We start from the raw sequence: 19,962 nt of genomic DNA, 5'->3' as shown, positions 1-19,962 counted from the left end.
TCTCTCTCTCTCTCTCTCTCTCTCTCTCTCTCTCTCTCTCTCTCTCTCTCTGCTCTCTCCTCTCTCTCTCTCTCTCTCTCTCTCTCTCTCTCTCTCTCTCTCTCTCTCTCTCTCTCTCTCTCTCTCTCTCTCTCTCTCTCTCTCTCTCTCTCTCTCTCTCTCTCTCTCTCTCTCTCTCTCCTCTCTCTCTCTCTCTCTCTCTCTCTCTCTCTCTCTCTCTCTCTCTCTCTCTCTCTCTCTCTCTCTCTCTCTCTCTCTCTCTCTCTCTCTCTCTCTCTCTCTCTCTCTCACAAAAGTTCTAAAAGAATAAACACATTTAAAGTGTCATATTATGTCTATATACATGTAATGATGTCTCTCTATCTCTCTCACTGTATGCTATTGTACTACACAGAGCACGATTGAATGAATGAGTAATTTTTGTACGAGAGAAATTGATTGTTTTATCATATGAATGTTTTCAATTATAGTTTGAAGATAGCTGCCATTTCAAATAAAATGATGTGCTTTGATTCATTTTATTGATTCATTTGATTATTTTGATTCATTCATGTTCCTGTGATCATAAGGCTACAATAACGACGGAGAGGTTAAGTAGAACTGAGAGCCAACCTGGAACCATTTGGCATGTCGCAGAGCCGCCAGGGCCAACAGGCATCTGTGCCTGTCCAGCATGTCTGTAGGGTCAGCCAGCTCAACACCCTCCACTGGTGAAATAAGAATGGGATATATATATATATATATACACAACATAAAGGGGAAGTGTGTGTTTGAGATCGACTATATTGCAGTCGGCGACGGACTGAATACTGACTACTCATTGTAGAGCAGTCAGTCTGCAGTCGACGACTGCAATGTAGTCGATCTCAAACGCGCCCAGACACACATACATTCCTAATCCCAAATCAAACCATACCTCTAAGACATTGGTTCTAAGAGGATTGGTAAGGTGTAGGTTTTCAGCATATTGCTTACATCTCTCCCGTCTCCTCAGATCAACTGAAGTAACTAGAGTGTAGGGGCTAGGGGTCCATTTGGGATTAGGCAACACACATACGACAGAGGGACTCACACACGTTGACCGAGGCAAGGTTCTGTCAGAGCAGAGTGAATGATTGGCTGAGGATGAGCATCCTGATGATCTGATTGGCTGTGTCAGATTAACAGAGATAAATGGGATTGTGGGTATTATAGTTGAGTACGAGAAGCTGTTCAGATAGTGGTAGAAGCTCCCATTCCTTCCTTCTAAAATCTCTCTGAAGAGCATCCACATTCCACATTCCACCGTCCACCCGACACTTACAAATACAGGTTTATCCAACAGAATGTTACAGTAACTTCAAACAAATTCAATAGTTCGTTTTGCTTTTATCTAATCTGGTAGAAGATTAATCACTATCCTCTTTCACATGAATGATTGATTATATACTGAAGAAAAATATAAACGCGACATGTAAAGTGTTGGTCTTTGAAATTGTTGCATGTTGCTTTTATATTTTTGTTCAGTATAAATTACATGACAGGCACAATTATGAAATCTATAAATTGATCTGAACACATCCAATAAGACAGCTGTCAGAAAGGGCACTTCTTGAAACTGGAAATTGATACATTCTGCACCATAATAGGTTCGAGAAAGCATTGCCTAATAAGGTACATAAAGCATTGCCTAATAAGGTACATAAAGCATTGCCTAATAAGGTACATAAAGCATTGCCTAATAAGGTACATAAAGCATTGCCTAATAAGGTACATAAAGCATTGCCTAATAAGTTACATAAAGCATTGCCTAATAAGGTACATAAAGCATTGCCTAATAAGGTACATAAAGCATTGCCTAATAAGGTACATAAAGCATTGCCTAATAAGGTACATAAAGCATTGCCTAATAAGGTACATAAAGCATTGCCTATCTATCTTAATAGAATATATCTATCCATCTCCTTAAATGGAGTGGCTCTCAATGCAGCGTGCCATCCAGAGTGGGCAGTATTAGACCCTTGAAATGGTTCTTTCAGCTGAGTACAGACAGCACTAGGACTGATGGTGGGTTCATAGACATTACCATCCAAAGTGGCAAGGCACGGCAGGCGATATTACACCTTTAGAGCTAAAGGCCTGTTGACACCAAATCAATCACACTGTTTCTATCTTCATATCAATCGTGCCTCACTTTCTAATCTATTCGACCCTGGAAATGGCTGTGTTCTTTCAGCTGTGTACAGGCTGTGTACACTACAGACACACTGTGTACAGACAGCCACCCAGACAAATGCAGCCTGGGTTCAGACCAATTGCTGTTATGAGTTCCCGTTGCCAATGAGTTGCTGTGTAATATTGAGCCGTTCCTCACTGGGACAGGGCCCTTGGCCCGTCTGTCACTCACGGGAAATACGACGGGTACGAGGGAGGGCTTGTCGTTCACTGTGATCTACAGCCGCCCCCGTATCAAGTCTTATTTAGACCTGTCTAGCAGGATGGAGCGGCAACACGATGGATGGGTGTGTTCCTGGCAACGGTATTGATTTGTCGGGTCTAGATTTCTCCCCCCCCCACTCCCTGGCAAAAATTTGGAATTGGAATTTTGTTTACTTTCGGAATTGACTGGAATTGAACCCTGTCTCTCATGCAATCTCATCTTGCTTAGTCAGGGTTAGTGAGGGCCTGTTCAGTTAACTTTGTAGCTGTTTAGTTAGCCCTGCAGTTGTTTAGTTAGCCCTGCAGCTGTTTAGTTAGCCCTGCAGCTGTTTAGTTAGCCCTGTAGCTGTTTAGTTAGCCCTAAGCTGTTTAGTTAGCCCTAAGCTGTTTAGTTAGCCCTGTAGCTGTTTAGTTAGCCCTGTAGCTGTTTAGTTAGCCCTAAGCTGTTTAGTTAGCCCTGTAGCTGTTTAGTTAGCCCTAAGCTGTTTAGTTAGCCCTGTAGCTGTTTAGTTAGCCCTGTAGCTGTTTAGTTAGCCCTGCAGCTGTTTAGTTAGCCCTAAGCTGTTTAGTTAGCCCTGTAGCTGTTTAGTTAGCCCTGTAGCTGTGTTTAGTAGCCCTGCAGCTTTTTTTAGTTAGCCCTGACATAGAGGCCCAAGGGTCAAAGATGTTTACAGGCCAGTGTAGCCATGCTGTTGACAACATTACATGCTACAGGGCTGCTGAGGCAGCATAGTAGGGTGAAGAATCACTATGGCCGCCACTAAACATCTACCACTTTTCTATTTGGCTTCCAGGAAGACATGTCAATACCGATTTGAGACTACATGAGCCTTGAGCCTTATATGGCCCAGACTGTTTGTGTGTCTATTTGGTTTGAACAAGAGGTAGTGTCTTATGCATGCATTGTCTCCCCAAGGTGGAGGAATACAGGCTAGGATTAGGGGATAAGCATGGAACATGGATATATTCACTGATCAAGCTTACTGCCCTCCGACGAACGATCAAACAGGCAAAGAGTCAATACAGGACTAAGATTGAATCGTACTACACTGGCTCTGACGCTCGTCGGATGTGGCAGGGCTTGAAAACTATTACAGACTACAGAGGGAAGCACAGCCGCGAGCTGCCCAGTGACACAAGACTTCCAGACGAGCTAAACCACTTCTATGCTCGCTTCGAGGCAAGCAACACTGAAGCATGCATGAGAGCACCAGCTGTTCCGGATGACTATGTGATCACGCTCTCCGTAGCCGATGTGAGTAAGACTTTTAAGCAGGTCAACATTCACAAGGCCGCAGGGCCAGACGGATTACCAGGACGTGTACTCCGAGCATGTGCTGACCAACTGGCAAGTGTCTTCACTGACATTTTCAACATGTCCCTGACTGAGTCTGTAATACCAACATGTTTCAAGCAGACCACCATAGTCCCCGTGCCCAAGGACTCTAAGATAACCTGCCTAAATGACTACCGACCCGTAGCACTGACGTCTGTAGCCATGAAGTGCTTTGAAAGCCTGGTCATGGCTCACATCAACAGCATTATCCCAGAAACCCTAGACCCACTACAATTTGCATACCGCCCCAACAGATCCACAGATGATGCAATCTCTATTGCACTCCACACTGCCCTTTCCCACCTGGACAAAAGGAACACCTACGTGAGAATGCTATTCATTGACTACAGCTCAGCATTCAACACCATAGTGCCCTCAAAGCTCATCACTAAGCTAAGGATCCTGGGACTAAACACCTCCCTCTGCAACTGGATCCTGGACTTCCTGACGGGCCGCCCCAAGTGGTAAGGGTAGGTAACAACACATCTGCCACACTGATCCTCAACACGGGGGCCCCTCAGGGTGCGTGCTCAGTCCCCTCCTGTAATCCCTGTTCACCCATGACTGCATGGCCAGGCACGACTCCAACACCATCATTAAGTTTGCCGACGACACAACAGTGGTAGGCCTGATCACCGACAACGATGAGACAGCCTATAGGGAGGAGGTCAGAGACCTGGCCGTGTGGTGCCAGGACAACAACCTCTCCCTCAACGTGACCAAGACAAAGGAGATGATTGTGGACTACAGGAAAAAAAGAGGACTGAGCACGCCCCCATTCTCATTGACGGGGCTGTAGTGGAACAGGTTGAGAGATTCAAGTTCCTTGGTGTCCACATCACCAACGAACTATCATGGTCCAAACACACCAAGACAGTCGTGAAGAGGGCACGGCAAAGCCTATTCCCTCTCAGGAGACTGAAAAGATTTGGCATGGGTCCTCAGATCCTAAAAAAATTATACAGCTGCACCATCGAGAGCATCCTGACTGGTTGCATCACCGCCTGGTATGGCAACTGCTTGGCCTCCGACCGCAAGGCACTACAGAGGGTAGTGCGTACGGCCCAGTACATCACTGGGGCCAAGCTTCCTGCCATCCAGGACCTCTATACCAGGCAGTGTCAGAGGAAAGCCCTCAAAATTGTCAAAGACTCCAGCCACCCTAGTCATAAACTGTTCTCTCTGCTACCGCACGGCAAGCGGTACCGGAGTGCCAAGTCTAGGTCCAAAAGACTTCTCAACAGCTTCTACCCCCAAGCCATAAGACTCCTGAACAGCTAATCATGGCTACCCGGACTATTTGCACTGCCCCCCCACCCCATCCTTTTACGCTGCTGCTACTCTGTTAATTATTTATGCATAGTCACTTTAACTCTGCCCACATGTACATATTACTTCAACTACCTCAACTAGCCGGTGCCCCCGCACATTGACTCTGCACCGGTACCCCCCCTGTATATATAGCCTCCCTACTGTTATTTTATTTTACTTCTGCTCTTTTTTTCTCAACACTTTTTTTGGTTGTTTGGTTGTTGGTTAAGGACTGTAAGTAAGCATTTCAATGTACTGTCTGCACCTGTTGTATTCGGCGCATGTGGCCAATAAAATTTGATTTGATTTGATTAATGTGTCCCAGTGGAGCGCTGCTAACAATACTGCTGCTGCTCGACACACACACCTCTATATCCCTCTTCGATGCAAAGACACTCCTTTCTTTATCCCCCTAACCCCATTTCACTACCTCAGTTGGAGGGGGAAAAAAGACAACAGACAAGCATAAGACAAACATAAACACGAAAACAGCAGCTAGGTTTTACACAGACGTGAGTGTGGTACCTTGTTCATCCGTGTCACTGTCCTCTCTCATCTGTGGGGAGCTGAGGGTGACCTTCAGGGTGAGTTTGGGCTCCGTCGTGCTACACACCAAGATGGCCGCCTCTGGCACGCATCGGTGCACCTCGTACTTCTCCTCTGTTAGCTTCTATTAGGAGTCAGAGTTCAATATAATATGCCATTTAGCAGACGCTTTTATCCAAAGCGACTTACAGTCATGCGTGCATAAATCTTTGTGCATGGGTGGTCCCAGGGATCGAACCCACTACCCTGGCGTGGAGGCTAGTTCTGATGTAGAGGCTGAAAGCTAGTTCTGGTGTGGAGGCTGAACGCTAGTTCTGGTGTGGAAGTTGAAGCTACTTCTGGCGTGGAGGCTGAAAGCTAGTTCTGGTGTGGAGGCTGAAAGGTAGTTCTGATGTGGAGGCTGAAAGCTAGTTCTGATGTGGAGGCTGAAAGCTAGTTCTGATGTGGAGGCTGAAAGCTACTTCTGATGTGGAGGCTGAAAGCTAGTTCTGGTGTGGAGGCTGAAAGCTAGTTCTGACGTGGAGGCTGAAAGCTAATTCTGATGTAGAGGCTGAAAGCTAGTTCTGACATGGAGGCTGAAAGCTAGTTCTGACGTGGAGGCTGAAAGCTACTTCTGATGTGGAGGCTGAAAGCTAGATCTGGTGTGGAGGCTGAAATCTAGTTCTGATGTGGAAGTTGAAGCTAGTTCTGGTGTGGAGTCTGAAAGCTAGTTCTGATGTGGAGGCTGAAAGCTAGTTCTGGTGTGGAGGCTGAAAGCTACTTCTGGTGTGGAGGCTGAAAGCTAGTTCTGGTGTGGAGGCTGAAAGCTTGTTCTGGTGTGGAGGCTGAACGCTAGTTCTGATGTAGAGGCTGAAAGCTAGTTATGGTGTGGAGACTGAAATCTAGTTCTGATGTGGAGGCTTAAAGCTAGTTCTGATGTGGAGGCTGAAAGCTAGTTCTGATGTGGAGGCTGAAAGCTAGTTCTGGTGTGGAGACTGAAAGCTAGTTCTGGTGTGGAGGCTGAAAACCAGTTCTGATGTGGAGGCTGAAAGCTAGTTCTGGTGTGGAGGCTGAAAACTAGTTTTGACGTGGAGGCTGAAAGATAGTTCTGACGTGGAGGCTGAAAGCTAATTATGACGTGGAGGCTGAAAGCTAGTTCTGGTGTGGAGGCTGAAAACTAGTTCTGGTGTGGAGGCTGAAAGCTAGTTCTGGTGTGGAGGCTGAAAGCTAGTTCTGACGTGGAGGCTGAAAGCTAGTTCTGATGTGGAGGCTGAAAGCTACTTCTGACGTGGAGGCTGAAAGCTAGTTCTGGCGTGGAGGCTGAAATCCAGTTCTGATGTGGAGGCTGAAAGCTAGTTCTGGTGTGGAGTCTGAAAGCTAGTTCTGACGTGGAGGCTGAAAGGTAGTTCTGGTGTGGAGGCTGAAAGCTAGTTATGATGTGGAGAATGAAAGCTAGTTCTGACGTGGAGGCTGAAAGCTAGTTCTGCTGTGGAGAATGAAAGCTACTTCTGATGTGGAGGCTGAAAGCTAGTTCTGGTGTGGAGGCTGAAAGCTAGTTCTGGTGTGGAGGCTGAACGCTAGTTCTGATGTAGAGGCTGAAAGCTAGTTCTGGTGTGGAGGCTGAACGCTAGTTCTGGTGTGGAAGTTGAAGCTACTTCTGGCGTGGAGGCTGAAAGCTAGTTCTGGTGTGGAGGCTGAAAGGTAGTTCTGATGTGGAGGCTGAAAGCTAGTTCTGATGTGGAGGCTGAAAGCTAGTTCTGATGTGGAGGCTGAAAGCTACTTCTGATGAGGAGGCTGAAAGCTAGTTCTGGTATGGAGGCTGAAAGCTAGTTTTGATGTGGAGGCTGAAAGCTAGTTCTGACGTGGAGGCTGAAAGCTAATTCTGATGTAGAGGCTGAAAGCTAGTTCTGACGTGGAGGCTGAAAGCTAGTTCTGATATGGAGCCTGTAAGCTAGTTCTGGTGTGGAGGCTGAAAGCTAGTTCTAGCGTGGAGGCTGAAAGCTAGTTCTGATGTGGAGGCTGAAAGCTAGTTCTGACGTGGAGGCTGAAAGCTAGTTCTGGTGTGGAGGCTGAAAGCTAGTTCTGATGTGGAGGCTGAAAGCTAGTTCTGGTGTGGAGGCTGAAAGCTAGTTCTGACGTGGAGGCTGAAAGGTAGTTCTGGTGTGGAGGCTGAAATCTAGTTCTGGTGTGGAGGCTGAAAGCTTGTTCTGGTGTGGAGGCTGAACGCTAGTTCTGATGTAGAGGCTGAAAGCTAGTTCTGGTGTGGAGGCTGAAAGCTAGTTCTGATGTGGAGGCTGAAAGCTAGTTCTGATGTGGAGGCTGAAAGCTAGTTCTGGTGTGGAGACTGAAGGCTAGTTCTGGTGTGGAGGCTGAAAACTAGTTCTGATGTGGAGGCTGAAAGCTAGTTCTGGTGTGGAGGCTGAAAACTAGTTTTGGCGTGGAGGCTGAAAGCCAGTTCTGTTGTGGAGGCTGAAAGCTAGTTCTGATTTAGAGGCTGAAAGCTAGTTCTGGTGTGGAGACTGAAATCTAGTTCTGATGTGGAGGCTGAATGCTAGTTCTGATGTGGAGGCTGAAAGCTAGTTCTGTCGTGGAGGCTGAAAGCTAGTTTTGACGTGGAGGCTGAACGCTAGTTCTGGTGTGGAGGCTGAAAGCTAGTTCTGGTGTGGAGGCTGAAAGCTAGTTTTGACGTGGAGGCTGAAAGCTAATTCTGGTGTGGAGACTGAAATCTAGTTCTGATGTGGAAGTTGAAGCTACTTCTGGCATGGAGGCTGAAAGCTAGTTCTGGTGTGGAGGCTGAAAGCTAGTTCTGATGTGGAAGTTGAAGCAAGTTCTGGAGTAGAGGCTGAAAGCTAGTTCTGGTGTGGAGGCTGAAAGCTAGTTCTGGTGTGGAGGCTGAAAGCTAGTTCTGGTGTGGAGGCTGAAAACTAGTTCTGATGTGGAGGCTGAAAGCTAGTTCTGGTGTGGCGGCTGAAAGCTAGTTTTGATGTGGAGGCTGAAAGCTAGTTCTGACGTGGAGGCTGAAAGCTAATTATGACGTGGAGGCTGAAAGCTAGTTCTGACGTGGAGGCTGAAAGCTAATTCTGACGTGGAAGCTGAAAGCTAGTTCTGGTGTGGAGGCTGAAAGCTAGTTCTGGTGTGGAGGCTGAAAGCTAGTTCTGATGTGGAGGCTGAAAGCTAGTTCTGACGTGGAGCCTGAAAGCTAGTTCTGGTGTGGAGGCTAAAATCTAGTTCTGATGTGGAAGTTGAAGCTAGTTCTGGTGTGGAGGCTGAAAGCTAGTTCTGATGTGGAGGCTGAAAGCTAGTTCTATCGTGGAGGCTGAAAGCTAGTTCTGACGTTGAGGCTGAAAGCTAGTTCTGACGTGGAGGCTGAAAGCTAGTTCTGATGTGGAGGCTGAAAGCTAGTTCTGGTGTGGAGGCTGAAAGCTAGTTCTGGTGTGGAGGCTGAAAGCTAGTTCTGGTGTGGAGGCTGAAAGCTAGTTCTGGTGTGGACGCTGAAAGCTAGTTCTGGTGTGGAGGCTGAAAGCTAGTTCTGACGTGGAGGCTGAAAGCTAATTCTGGTGTGGAAGTTGAAGCTACTTCTGGCGTGGAGGCTGAAAGCTAGTTCTGGTGTGGAGATTGAAAGGTAGTTCTGATGTGGAGGCTGAAAGCTAGTTCTGATGTGGAGGCTGAAAGCTAGTTCTGATGTGGAGGCTGAAAGCTACTTCTGATGAGGAGGCTGAACGCTAGTTCTGGTGTGGAGGCTGAAAGCTAGTTTTGATGTGGAGGCTGAAAGCTAGTTCTGACGTGGAGGCTGAAAGCTAATTCTGATGTAGAGGCTGAAAGCTAGTTCTGACGTGGAGGCTGAAAGCTAGTTCTGACGTGGAGACTGTAAGCTAGTTCTGGTGTGGAGGCTGAAAGCTAGTTCTAGCGTGGAGGCTGAAAGCTAGTTCTGATGTGGAGGCTGAAAGCTAGTTCTGACGTGGAGGCTGAAATCTAGTTCTGGTGTGGAGGCTGAAATCTAGTTCTGATGTGGAGGCTGAAAGCTAGTTCTGGTGTGGAGGCTGAAAGCTAGTTCTGACGTGGAGGCTGAAAGGTAGTTCTGGTGTGGAGGCTGAAATCTAGTTCTGGTGTGGAGACTGAAATCTAGTTCTGATGTGGAGGCTGAAAGCTAGTTCTGATGTGGAGGCTGAAAGCTAGTTCTGGTGTGGAGACTGAAAGCTAGTTCTGGTGTGGAGGCTGAAAACTAGTTCTGATGTGGAGGCTGAAAGCTAGTTCTGGTGTGGAGGCTGAAAACTAGTTTTGGCGTGGAGGCTGAAAGCCAGTTCTGGTGTGGAGGCTGAAAGCTAGTTCTGATGTAGAGGCTGAAAGCTAGTTCTGGTGTGGAGACTGAAATCTAGTTCTGATGTGGAGGCTGAAAGCTAGTTCTGATGTGGAAGTTGAAGCAAGTTCTGGAGTAGAGGCTGAAAGCTAGTTCTGGTGTGGAGGCTGAAAGCTAGTTCTGGTGTGGAGGCTGAAAACTAGTTCTGATGTGGAGGCTGAAAGCTAGTTCTGGTGTGGAGGCTGAAAGCTAGTTTTGATGTGGAGGCTGAAAGCTAGTTCTGACGTGGAGGCTGAAAGCTAGTTCTGACGTGGAGGCTGAAAGCTAATTCTGACGTGGAGGCTGAAAGCTAGTTCTGGTGTGGAGGCTGAAAGCTAGTTCTGGTGTGGAGGCTGAAAGCTAGTTCTGATGTGGAGGCTGAAAGCTAGTTCTGACGTGGAGCCTGAAAGCTAATTCTGGTGTGGAGAATATACTGGATACTGTGTATATGAGGCCATATGTGTCATGTTACAAGATTGTAGGCGGATGTCGGCATACAGTACTATACAGTAGAGCCGTGTGCTCATGAGAAGCAGGTATGATTGGAATTAGGAAGTATACAGCGAAGTTCCTATAAGACAGTTCCTATAAGACATTTCCTATAAGACACTTCCTATAAGACAGGGCCTATAAGACACTTCCTATAAGACACTTCCTATAAGACATGGCCTATAAGACAGTTTATATAAGTATACCTGTCTATGTAGCTAAGTAAGTATAACCTTAACTACATGTGTGCACGTCCGCGAGTGTGTGTGTGTTTTCCGTTCCTGCTGTGCATGTGTTTGACTAATTAGGAAATCTCCCAGCTGACACTCCTATATTAATTACACATGCTAGCAGCTTATTAATACCACAGTTTCTTCTCCTCTCTCTGCTTCTGTTGCTGCCCTCTCCACGACGTCTTCCAGTAGCCTACTTACTGACTCTGCCCGTAGCCTACTTACTGACTCTGCCCGTAGCCTACTTACTGACTCTGCCCGTAGCCTACTTACTGACTCTGCCCGTAGCCTACTTACTGACTCTGCCCGTAGCCTACTTACTGACTCTGCCCGTAGCCTACTTACTGACTCTGCCCGTAGCCTACTTACTGACTCTGCCCGTAGCCTACTTACTGACTCTGCCCGTAGCCTACTTACTGACTCTGCCCGTAGCCTACTTACTGACTCTGCCCGTAGCCTACTTACTGACTCTGCCCGTAGCCTACTTACTGACTCTGCCCGTAGCCTACTTACTGACTCTGCCCGTAGCCTACTTACTGACTCTGCCCGTAGCCTACTTACTGACTCTGCCCGTAGCCTACTTACTGACTCTGCCCGTAGCCTACTTACTGACTCTGCCCGTAGCCTACTTACTGACTCTGCCCGTAGCCTACTTACTGACTCTGCCCGTAGCCTACTTACTGACTCTGCCCGTAGCCTACTTACTGACTCTGCCCGTAGCCTACTTACTGACTCTGCCCGTAGCCTACTTACTGACTCTGCCCGTAGCCTACTTACTGACTCTGCCCGTAGCCTACTTACTGACTCTGCCCGTAGCCTACTTACTGACTCTGCCCGTAGCCTACTTACTGACTCTGCCCGTAGCCTACTTACTGACTCTGCCCGTAGCCTACTTACTGACTCTGCCCGTAGCCTACTTACTGACTCTGCCCGTAGCCTACTTACTGACTCTGCCCGTAGCCTACTTACTGACTCTGCCCGTAGCCTACTTACTGACTCTGCCCGTAGCCTACTTACTGACTCTGCCCGTAGCCTACTTACTGACTCTGCCCGTAGCCTACTTACTGACTCTGCCCGTAGCCTACTTACTGACTCTGCCCGTAGCCTACTTACTGACTCTGCCCGTAGCCTACTTACTGACTCTGCCCGTAGCCTACTTACTGACTCTGCCCGTAGCCTACTTACTGACTCTGCCCGTAGCCTACTTACTGACTCTGCCCGTAGCCTACTTACTGACTCTGCCCGTAGCCTACTTACTGACTCTGCCCGTAGCCTACTTACTGACTCTGCCCGTAGCCTACTTACTGACTCTGCCCGTAGCCTACTTACTGACTCTGCCCGTAGCCTACTTACTGACTCTGCCCGTAGCCTACTTACTGACTCTGCCCGTAGCCTACTTACTGACTCTGCCCGTAGCCTACTTACTGACTCTGCCCGTAGCCTACTTACTGACTCTGCCCGTAGCCTACTTACTGACTCTGCCCGTAGCCTACTTACTGACTCTGCCCGTAGCCTACTTACTGACTCTGCCCGTAGCCTACTTACTGACTCTGCCCGTAGCCTACTTACTGACTCTGCCCGTAGCCTACTTACTGACTCTGCCCGTAGCCTACTTACTGACTCTGCCCGTAGCCTACTTACTGACTCTGCCCGTAGCCTACTTACTGACTCTGCCCGTAGCCTACTTACTGACTCTGCCCGTAGCCTACTTACTGACTCTGCCCGTAGCCTACTTACTGACTCTGCCCGTAGCCTACTTACTGACTCTGCCCGTAGCCTACTTACTGACTCTGCCCGTAGCCTACTTACTGACTCTGCCCGTAGCCTACTTACTGACTCTGCCCGTAGCCTACTTACTGACTCTGCCCGTAGCCTACTTACTGACTCTGCCCGTAGCCTACTTACTGACTCTGCCCGTAGCCTACTTACTGACTCTGCCCGTAGCCTACTTACTGACTCTGCCCGTAGCCTACTTACTGACTCTGCCCGTAGCCTACTTACTGACTCTGCCCGTAGCCTACTTACTGACTCTGCCCGTAGCCTACTTACTGACTCTGCCCGTAGCCTACTTACTGACTCTGCCCGTAGCCTACTTACTGACTCTGCCCGTAGCCTACTTACTGACTCTGCCCGTAGCCTACTTACTGACTCTGCCCGTAGCCTACTTACTGACTCTGCCCGTAGCCTACTTACTGACTCTGCCCGTAGCCTACTTACTGACTCTGCCCGTAGCCTACTTACTGACTCTGCCCGTAGCCTACTTACTGACTCTGCCCGTAGCCTACTTACTGACTCTGCCCGTAGCCTACTTACTGACTCTGCCCGTAGCCTACTTACTGACTCTGCCCGTAGCCTACTTACTGACTCTGCCCGTAGCCTACTTACTGACTCTGCCCGTAGCCTACTTCACTGACTCTGCCCGTAGCCTACTTACTGACTCTGCCCGTAGCCTACTTACTGACTCTGCCCGTAGCCTACTTACTGACTCTGCCCGTAGCCTACTTACTGACTCTGCCCGTAGCCTACTTACTGACTCTGCCCGTAGCCTACTTACTGACTCTGCCCGTAGCCTACTTACTGACTCTGCCCGTAGCCTACTTACTGACTCTGCCCGTAGCCTACTTACTGACTCTGCCCGTAGCCTACTTACTGACTCTGCCCGTAGCCTACTTACTGACTCTGCCCGTAGCCTACTTACTGACTCTGCCCGTAGCCTACTTACTGACTCTGCCCGTAGCCTACTTACTGACTCTGCCCGTAGCCTACTTACTGACTCTGCCCGTAGCCTACTTACTGACTCTGCCCGTAGCCTACTTACTGACTCTGCCCGTAGCCTACTTACTGACTCTGCCCGTAGCCTACTTACTGACTCTGCCCGTAGCCTACTTACTGACTCTGCCCGTAGCCTACTTACTGACTCTGCCCGTAGCCTACCCTACTGACTCTGCCCGTAGCCTACCTACTGACTCTGCCCGTAGCCTACTTACTGACTCTGCCCGTAGCCTACTTACTGACTCTGCCCCGTAGCCTACTTACTGACTCTGCCCGTAGCCTACTTACTGACTCTGCCCGTAGCCTACTTACTGACTCTGCCCGTAGCCTACTTACTGACTCTGCCCGTAGCCTACTTACTGACTCTGCCCGTAGCCTACTGACTCTGCCCGTAGCCTACTTACTGACTCTGCCCGTAGCCTACTTACTGACTCTGCCCGTAGCCTACTTACTGACTCTGCCCGTAGCCTACTTACTGACTCTGCCCGTAGCCTACTTACTGACTCTGCCCGTAGCCTACTTACTGACTCTGCCCGTAGCCTACTTACTGACTCTGCCCGTAGCCTACTTACTGACTCTGCCCGTAGCCTACTTACCGACTCTGCCCGTAGCCTACTTACTGACTCTGCCCGTAGCCTACTTACTGACTCTGCCCGTAGCCTACTTACTGACTCTGCCCGTAGCCTACTTACTGACTCTGCCCGTAGCCTACTTACTGACTCTGCCCGTAGCCTACTTACTGACTCTGCCCGTAGCCTACTTTCTGACTCTGCCCGTAGCCTACTTTCTGATTCTGCAGTGCCCTACAGAGCACACTTAGAACTATTATGAGATGGATGATGGTGGGGTAAGGAGGACTGACTGACTTCTTACAGGATGTTGGGCCAGAGTATTTACTACATTACAAAAGTCCATCTACCTTTTGCACACAGGTGTTGAGTGTTTCTTGCCAACAGAAGGAGAATAGATGAGCCAAACATGCCACAGACTGCTGGATGAACTGGTTCCATGTGTGCGTGTGTGCGTGCGTGTGTGCGTCTCGCTCTCTCTTACATGTATCTGCAGGGGCAGGTTATCACAGACAGTACACAGCAGTGTCTCTGTAGGTTTCTCTCTACACATCAGCACCAGCTCCAGGTCCATGTCCTGTTTGATGAGCAGACCTTTAGCCACCAGGCCGATCCTCATCACCCCACACAGAACACCTCCACTGGGCTCGCTGAGGATAACAGACAGATAGCAGGGTTACACTCAACATATTTAAACAAACTATCAGACCTAGGTCCCATTTTGGGTTTGCAATTATTTAAACCCAGGTTATCCCAAAAATCTCATAAAATCAACAAGATCATAAAAATATGTCAGCACTTGAAGACCAAAAATGTTAGTCTAACCATCAGCCACAAGACAACCCCCTATATCCCAGCATGCATCGGTTAGAACCAGATGCCCACCTGCTGCTGCCGTCTGTGGAGTCATCTGGGCTGGCTCTGGGACTAACACTGGGGTCGTCGTTAGGGTTAAGGTCACCATCATGGTCACCGCTACCATCCTCTGTCACTGGGCTATCTGTGGGGTTGGGCTGGCCGTCTGTCAGGCTGACTCCTGCTTCTGTCTGGCCGTCTGTCTGGCCGGTTGCTGCGTCTGTCTGGCTGCTGCTCTGCACTGATTGGACGTTGCTCTGGTCTATCCAATCAGAGACGTGTTTGAGGGCACCCTCCACGGTGGACACCAGGGTCTGGACTGACTCCAGCTCAGACGATGATGGGTAGATGGAGGAGTGCTTGGCCATGACGTGACGGTCATCATTACTGAATGAACGGAAGGACCTCTGTGGGGGGGGGGTGAGTAAAGAACACAATGAACAATGAACTCACACAATAAAAGTCTAAGGCACATTCTCCCATACACACACAATCTCGCAAACACACACCGCAATGTTCTGATCCACAAGCGGTAACTTTAACCATTACACTATGAATCCTGTTCTTAACACATTGACTTCGACAGACCATTTAAATGTCTGGAAGCCTTTGTTCGAAAATTATTTTGTTAATTCACTCAGTAGTGAGTTCACGTTTATTTCTCTTGCTTGGTTAAAATACAATAGTCTAAAACAGTTGATTTGTTGAAAAGAGACTCATTTAATCACGTAGTTAACAAGCATTTCCTTTTCTTTTGACTGCATGCTAGCTGCAACCTGATCTCATAGCATTTCGTATTATTCTGTACGTAAATCTGAGACACTCCATTTAGCATATGTTATGTTTCGTATGGTATATATTAATTTGTGGATGTTCATCAGCCATTTCGTATGATATGTTATGAATTACAACTCTTATGATGTGTTACGAATTGCAATTTGTATGATATGCTACGAATTTCAATTCGTGCAGTATGTTATGAATTTGCAATACGAAAGATATGTTACAAATTCCAATTTGTTGTGGCTAACATTAGCTAGGTGGCTAACGTTAGCTAGGTTAGGGGTTAGGGTTAAGGTTAGGAGTGAGGTTAGGAGTTATGTTAAAGGTTTAAAGTTAAGGTTAGAGAAAGGGTTAGCTAACATGCTAAGCAGTTGAAAAGTAGCTACAAATAAGTAAGTAGCTGCAAAGTTGATAATTAGCTAAAATGCTAAAGTTGATGAGATTCAAACACTCAACTTCTGGGTTGCTAGACATTCACGTTATACGCTCATCCTTCCACCCTGACCAACCACCCTCGTTTTTGCCTTAAAGGATAATTTTTCTATTTCTGAAGTAAATCTCTATTTTTTTATGTAAATGACATGCCATAGAAGGGTCCAGACACTTTTTCTGTGATTTCACTTGTTTTTGAGAAACAAGCCAAATCAATCACTTCCTCATTGCTCGTTGTGCAGTATCAGGGCATGCAAAAATACATGAACAAGCTCCAGAAACAACCAAATACTTATTTTCAACTTAACTAACGTTAGCTAGGTAACATTAGCTAGTTAGCTACCTAGCTAATCAAAATATCGTTTTGCATTTATTGATTAACCTCAGCTTGAATACCACCATATAGCTAGCTATATACAGTAGCCTAGGTTTGTTCGCATACAGTACACTTGTTATGACTGGCATCATGGTGTAAGCAGCTGTGTTGTTGCCGAGCAACCCGGCATTAGAACTCTGAGATTCAGCTGAAAAGATGTTAGCATTGTCAGAAATGCTACAAAAAGCACATCGTAGCACATCGTTGTTTCTTAACGGACGGAAATATGCACGTGATAGCTATTAATTATTCATTTTATAAAAACTGTTGCACCTACAAACTTAGTAAATCCAGCATTTTTTATGCTCAATGGTCACTTTATGGACGCTATAGTTTCGTTTGAATCCGACGTCCTAGAATTTGAGCTAGGTAAGCGCAAGAAATACTCTTAAAACTCAATTGCTAAGGACCGGGTGCACATTTTGGTTTTTGCCCTAGCACTACACAGCTGATTCTAATCATCAAAGCTTGATGTTGAGTTGGTTATTATGAGTTGCTTTAGAGCAGCAAAGAGAGAGAAAAGAGGACAACATGTCTCTACTACCAATCCTCTAGAATCACTGCTACAGCAGAACAGAAGTAGCAAACCACTCCAAAAATATTACTTCTTTCATTTCCATCCGAATTTCCATGGTGACATTTTCCTGAGGATATACGGTAGGACAGAAACATGGGTTGTTACACCAGGAACATCAACAGATTTTTAGATCTAATCAGGAGTAACGCTGCAACTTTTACCTTCCATCCCCTTTTGTGTGCATGCTGTGTTGTTGTTTTTCTAAATGAAGATTAGAAGTTGTAGTCACAGGTCCGTGTGTGTATGTGTGTTTAAGGGCCATAAAGGTGTACTTTAGTTGGTGGCCCACAGTCACACAGGCCCCCCCGCTGCAGGTTAATTATTTTACTTTTTTGTTTGTTTTTAGTCATTTAGTAGACGCTCTTATCCAGAGCAACTTACAGTTAGTGAGTGCATACATATTTTCATACTGGCCCCCCGTGGGAAACGAACCCACAACCCTGGCGTTGCAAGCGCCATGCTCTACCAACTGAGCTACAGGAGACCTAATCTCCTGCCTTTACTATCTGATACCTACTTTACAAGCTGGCTAGGCTAACCTTGTGACGGGCTACTAGACCTTTACATTAGACACAGGGAACGAGATAGTGATTTTCCTCTCACACAAACACACCCTGATTACTGGGTGAATGAAAAGTCATGACAGCACAATGGCCCTGCATGAGACTAATGAGAGTGATACTCTGTTTCAGACACTCCACTGTGACACACACACACACTCCGCTGTGACACACACACACACACACTCCGCTGTGACACACACACACTCCATCTCGTAAACACACACTCGGTTTCTTCCACCTTGCTGTGACACACCCACCCACCCACACACACACACTCCATCTCGTAGACAGCTGCCGTCGTCCCCCATCCCACCCTGCACTCCTGCCCGCTATGAGTCCCAGAGGTCCCTCATGCAATATGTTACTGAGACAGCCATCCAATCACAAGCAGGGTGAGGATGAATTAATTAAATTGAGTTTACTATTGCAGATGATTGAAGAGCACACCTCCTGATAACACACTTCCTGATAACACACCTGATAACACACTTCCTGATAACACACCTCCTGATAACACACTTCCTGATAACACACCTCCTGAGAAAACACCTCCTGATAACACACCTCCTGATAACACACTTCCTGAGAAAACACCTCCTGATAACACACCTCCTGATAACACACCTCCTGATAACACACCTCCTGATAACACACCTCCTGAGAAAACACCTCCTGATAACACAGCTCCTGAGAAAACACCTCCTGATAACACACCTCCTGAGAAAACACCTCCTGATAACACACCTCCTGATAACACACCACCTGATAACACACCACCTGATAACACACATCCTGATAACACACCTCCTGATAACACACCACCTGATAACACACTTCCTGATAACACACCTCCTGAGAAAACACCTCCTTATAACACACCACCTGATAACACACCACCTGATAACACACCTCCTGATAACACACCACCTGATAACACACCACCTGATAACACACCTCCTGATAACACAACACCTGATAACACACCTCCTGATAACATACCACCTGATAACACACATCCTGATAACACACTTCCTGATAACACACCTCCTGAGAACACACCTCCTGATAACACACCTAATGATAACACACCTCCTGATAACACACCACCTGATAACACACCACCTGATAACACACCACCTGATAACACACCTCCTGATAACACACCTCCGAATAACACACCTCCTGATAACACACATCCTGATCACACACCTCCTGATAACACACCTCCGAATAACACACCTCCTGATAACACACATCCTGATCACACACCTCCTGATAACACACCACAGACTAGAGAATAAAGTGAAATATAGGAATTTTACTCAGTGTTATCGTACTAAAACTTAAATCCTTCTGAATTTAAATAATTAAGTTTAAACTAAAAAATATTATGTGTTCTTGCACTTTATAGATATGGCATAAATAAAGTATAAGGATACTTTAAGTAGGTAGAGATATTAAGTATAAGGAGACTTGAAGAAGAGCCTGAATTGTTTTGCACCACGGCACATACAGTAATATTATTAATCACAGATCCTCTACAGTAGACATGTTTAATGGCCTTTTAACACCGTGTTGAAATAGTAGTCCTCTGGGAGTCGTCACCACTCGGCCACAGGCCACGAGGTTCGGCTACACTGTGAACTATCTACACACACGAGCAATCACACACGCTGCTCTGTCAACTAGTCTAGTATCTACTGTACACTGGGGACTACTGTCAACAATTAACTACACACAGGGGAGGGGACTGGCCTTAGACAGACTAACTGGCTCTGGATGTGGACTGTCCTAGTCCACAAAATAACCCCTAGCCTACTGAACCACACACTACCACTTTCACAACCATCGGTGAGTGTGGAAGAGAAGTTATAAGCACAAGCTTAAGGCAAAACCTAAATTACCTCCATCCACAGAATGGAAGAAACTCATACAACTTTATACAGTGCATTCGGAAAGTGTTCAGACCCCTTCACTTTTTCCATATTTTGTTACGTAACAGCCTTATTCTAAAATTGAATAAATAAAACATTTTCCTCATCAATCTACACACAATACCCCATAACGACAAAGCGAAAACAGCTTTTTAGATAAAAACAAAACATACATACAGTACTAGTAAAAGGTTTGGACACACCTACTCATTCAATGTTTTTTCTTTATTTTTAAATTGTTTTACATTTTAGAATATAAGTGAAGACATCAAAACGATGAAATAACACATATGGAATCATGTAGTAACCAAAAAAGCGTTAAACAAATCAAAATATATTTTACATTTGAGATTCTTCAAATAGCCACCTTTTGCCTTGATGACAGCTTTGCACACTCTTGGAATTCTCTCAACCAGCTTCACCTGGAATGCTTTTCCAAAAGTCTTGAAGGAG

General features: G+C 46.8%; 1 protein-coding gene across 7 annotated transcripts in view; it reads right to left on the bottom strand.

The window, feature by feature from the left end:
* LOC121573461 (spermatid perinuclear RNA-binding protein) overlaps positions 1-19,962 on the bottom strand; it is a 252,881-nt gene that overhangs the window by 104,602 nt on the left and 128,317 nt on the right. For all 7 annotated transcript variants that reach the window (XM_041885474.2, XM_041885476.2, XM_041885473.1 and 4 more), the window contains 4 exons: positions 14,875-15,251; positions 14,474-14,639; positions 5,591-5,735; positions 613-707 (listed from right to left, as the gene is read on the bottom strand). In XM_041885474.2, coding sequence (XP_041741408.1) covers positions 613-707; positions 5,591-5,735; positions 14,474-14,639; positions 14,875-15,251 — 783 coding nt within the window. The remainder of the gene's footprint in view (positions 1-612; positions 708-5,590; positions 5,736-14,473; positions 14,640-14,874; positions 15,252-19,962) is intronic.

This window comes from Coregonus clupeaformis, chromosome 9, assembly GCF_020615455.1.
Source record: "Coregonus clupeaformis isolate EN_2021a chromosome 9, ASM2061545v1, whole genome shotgun sequence".
In the NCBI taxonomy this organism is placed as follows: domain Eukaryota; kingdom Metazoa; phylum Chordata; class Actinopteri; order Salmoniformes; family Salmonidae; genus Coregonus; species Coregonus clupeaformis.
Note: the sequence above shows the minus strand (reverse complement) of the source record. Positions and strands in the feature narration are given on the sequence as shown.